At 31.4% G+C, this 4,472-nt stretch overlaps 1 protein-coding gene across 1 annotated transcript in view; it reads left to right on the top strand.

The window, feature by feature from the left end:
• The window catches only part of LOC117107544, a 70,501-nt gene that overhangs the window by 33,445 nt on the left and 32,584 nt on the right, over positions 1-4,472 (top strand). Inside the window, exons 3-5 of the mRNA XM_033249247.1 lie at positions 147-281; positions 875-1,018; positions 1,396-1,536. Of these exons, the coding sequence (XP_033105138.1) occupies positions 147-281; positions 875-1,018; positions 1,396-1,536 (420 nt within the window). The remainder of the gene's footprint in view (positions 1-146; positions 282-874; positions 1,019-1,395; positions 1,537-4,472) is intronic.

Raw genomic sequence — 4,472 nt, 5'->3', positions numbered from 1 at the left:
AGGACAGGAAAAAATATTCGTGCCTAATAAAATTATGTTTCTATAATACTTCAACTCTGTATGATTTTTATCGTATCAAAATCTACATATATTTTGTTGGGAACATACGGTCTGCTTACCATCTCATTGCCTACCTATTTTGATAGAGTGCCCTCATGGAAAGTGGCTGCCTCCGGTTTGTGAGAACAATTGCCCTGTATGCTATAATGGGGGCGTGTGTTCTGTTTCATATGGATTATGCATCTGTCCCCCGGGCTTCAATGGAAATAACTGTGAAAACGGTAGGCGTAATGTTGTTTATTGAGGTGTCTATTAATTATTCGTTAATCTATTATTACTTTTAAAGTTCTCTTTTTCATATGCGTTGCATGTCAATATTTTTATTTTTATTGATCAATATTTAGTATTCATTCTTATATTTTTTTTGGGTACAAAATAGCCGAAAATGAAAACAATATTAACATCAATATAAGATGCATAATCTAACCCAACTCTATACATTAAATCTCTTCAAAAATAAACAAAGATGTGTTCTTACTATCATCAACAGATATTTTAAGTGTTCTTCTCTGATCGAATTTGAATATTAAATTTTGTTTCCTACCCGGTATATAAACTGTATTCATATTTAAATGATATTATGTTAGACTTCGGCTTGTTGAATTTTTTATGACTAATAAAGTAAACCAGACAAGAGCATTATATTAGTGGGAACTATTCGGCCGTTTATTCACAAAACAGTTCCAGTGACAGATCGTATAATATTAATTAAAATTACATTTTAATGGCTTATATAGGTTAGGTTTGTATATTTTTCATAAAAATAATAGAATTAAATTAATTTAAATTTTATTGCTGTTTATTCTTTTTATAGCGTGTGGCCATAATAATTGGGGACGCGATTGCAATATCGTATGCAGCAATACAAATCCAGGTTGTCCAGGAATTCTGTTTTGTCCTCCAGACCCTGTCGGTTGTTCGTGTATGTCCGGTTATGGTGACCTTGATTGTAAAAGAGGTAAAATTCAGCAGCATTTATTTGAGATTTGTATTTAAAGCAATTTGGAGCAATTAAAATCGTGATGTAATTTAACTGATGGTTTTGTATTTTTACCCCAAATGGACCATGAATTTTCACATATTTGATGGACAATAAAGTTTATCTTATCTTATCGTATCTTTTCTTGTTTATGCACATTTCAATTTTGTCAAAATGTTTATAAATAAATATTATGTACATTTCGGTATTCCAATAGAAAAAAAATGCAGAAACATTTGGATTAATGTTTATAGAAGACCAATATATATCCATTTTTATTTAAAAAAACAAAAACCATAGTATGTACTTAGGTATACAGATTTGCTTAGCACATAATTCTCATTCATGTAAATTAGAATGTGAAACTGGAACAACAGGCAAGTATGGACCCGGATGCCTTCTTGATTGTCACTGTAACGTTACTGAATGTCAGCCTTCAAAGGGTTGCAACACACACGTCACTTGTCATACTGGTTATACTGGCGCCCGTTGTCTAGGTTTGTAAATACGCTATTAAAAAAAAACATGAATCAAAATGTTAATCCTGATAATGACTAAGAGTATGTATGCAAAGCTGATTAAAGGAACTTTCAATTATTTGATTTCATCTTATACAATCAATCGCCCTGGAAAACACCCTGACATGCAAACAGCCCAACAACACACAGGCGCGCGCTATAGTACTACCTTTCACTTCTCCGTCGGAAAGGCGAGGGTAATATTACATAATTTAAAAAAAAACAAATAAAAAAAAAACATTTTTCAGCGCTTCTGCTAAAAAGAATATCTTTATGTCCCCGGACGGCTCATTTAAATATAACTCCGGTCTACCGGTTTAGCGCATGATGTGCAGCATCATCGTGGCTAGCACATGATCACTTTAATTCTTGACACTAACCTTGTTGCAACGTTTATTATATATAGATTAATATTTGTGACTATCCCACATTTGGAAATTCTGATTTTCTACCCAGGTTTTATTTTATTCTAGAGTTTAAAAGCTATGTAGCTTGTAGCTTATTACGTTCGCATTTTGTTAGGATGTATAATTTCACAATGAATAATGTTTGTATGTGACACTAATTTACTTCTGCATTACATTTTTATAATAACCTTTTTTGTATTCTATATGGTGTATTGCCTTCTTTTTAAATGTCTGCTCGTTTGCATTGCAAGCATTGTTCTTAAATTGCGACCGATCCATGGACATAAATAATATTATTAACAGCAAAACATCAAATACAAAAGCAGCAACAACACACCTAAATTAATAGCAACAACAAAGCTCACGAGAATCACAGTATCATCATAATATGCTGATTTTACTCAGATTGTCTCAATTTAAATGATTTGTTTGTATGTTATTCATTTATTCTCATAGTATGTCTTATTCAAAATCAACAAAAAGTACACTTGATAAAAAAAAAGTAGAATTGCTGCACATTTTGTTTGTAGTAAAATACTAAACAAGCAAATAAGTAATTATAATGAGTTTCACGAAATTATATACTATAAAGTATAGACATACCACACATTTAGTATCAAAATAAACACAAGAACCTTATCAACAGCTTAATAATAAACTTACAAAAAAATAAAAGTTATGTCTACTATCAAAATTTATCTGTATTCAGTATACTGCGAAAATATAATACAGCTATATTTACTGTCACCATTATCGTTATCATTATAATTTTTATACTACTACTACTACTACTACTAATAATAATAATAATAATAATAATTATTATTATTATTATTATGTTTGTGATAAGTTTATGTTTTCCTTTGATGTTGAAAGTTTATTTACGAACATTCCACTTAATGAATCAATAGACCTTGCGGTAGACTACATTTTGGAACACCCACATAATACTTTAAACATAACTAAATCTGGTCTTAAAAAGTTGTTCATGTTCGCAACCCCTCAAACTCATTTTTTGTTTAATGGTTCATATTATGATCAAGTGGATGGGGTATCAATGGGGTCCCCTCTAGCCCCAGTACTTCCAAACCTATTCACGGGGCACCATGAAAAGATCTGGCTTGATCAATATCATGGACCTAATGTGCTATTCTGTCAACAGTACGTTGACGATATTTTTCGCCTATTTAATTCAGAAACTGAGGCCAATTCATTTTTTCAATATTTAAACTCACGCCATAACAACTTAAAATTAAAACTTAAAGCTATAGAAACTGAAGTGGAAAACAAACTTCCCTTCCTTGATGTCCTATTTTTAAAATCTGATAATGGATCCACCCAAACCAATGTATATCGAAAAAACATTTTCACAGGATTACTCACAAATTTCTTTAGTTTTTGCCCTTTACCATACAAAATTTCTTTGATTCGTACTTTAGTTGGCAGAACTTATAAGATCAACAATAATTGGCTAGGTTTTCATAGTGACCTCAAGGCGTTAATTATTATCTTTAGAAAAAATATGTTTCCAATGCATTTAATTGACAAAATTGTTTCCAGATATCTTGTCCTTATTCACTCTGATAACAAACAATCGAACGAAAAATCGAATATCCGTTATTTTAAGTTGCCATACACTGGTCAATTTTCCAAAGTTATTTCACATAAGATAAATGCATTAACGAAACAGTTTTGTAATGATTTAAATATTAAATTAGTTTTTTCTTCTTTTAAAATTAGAAATATGTTTTCTGTGAAAGATCCTGTCCCTAGTGGTCTACGTTCTAACGTTGTGTATAAATTCACGTGCGCAGGATGCCTGTTATATAGGCGAAACTGGCCGACACTTTGCAACGCCCGTTAACGAACACATGACCACGGACAGGAACTCGCACATTTTAAACATCTTAATAGCTCATCCCAATTTAAAACATCATGCAACGAGGATTGTTTCCGTGTATTGAGTTCCACCTCAACAGCCAACCAAAGAAAAATCAAAGAGGCGTTGCATATAAAATGGGACACGCCCTCTCTCAAAAAGTAACTTTCACATGTTAATTTAACTTTGTCATTCTGATGTTCATCACTACGCTACCATCTTTATTCATGCCATTCTTTCTTCTTTACAGTCAAATCGTTACATTAAAAATGCAATGTCATGATGTCTGCTCAAATAGCTATGGTTCAATTCCCATTTATTTAAAATACAATGCTTCACAGTTGTTCACTCCCTTTATATAGTAGATTGCATGTTAGCAATCGTTACACTGAAGATGGCGAAGGATTTGCCGAAACATGTCTGTTTCGTACTGAGTTTTATAATAAAATTCATATAACCTTGCCTATGGTATTACGGTTGAAAATTATTGTGGTATTCTTAAGATGTATTTGCTGTTTGCTACTACACAGATTATTATTATTATTATTATTATTACTATTATTATTATTATTATTGGGCTAAGTAAGTTATTTGAACATAAATACTTAGGTGTATGGATATACGAAACA

This window comes from Anneissia japonica, unplaced genomic scaffold (assembly GCF_011630105.1).
Source record: "Anneissia japonica isolate Jap-2015-1 unplaced genomic scaffold, ASM1163010v1 scaffold287722_len911783_cov160, whole genome shotgun sequence".
Taxonomy (NCBI): domain Eukaryota; kingdom Metazoa; phylum Echinodermata; class Crinoidea; order Comatulida; family Comatulidae; genus Anneissia; species Anneissia japonica.
The sequence above is the reverse complement of the archived record's forward strand: the minus strand, read 5'-3'. Positions and strand labels throughout refer to the sequence as shown.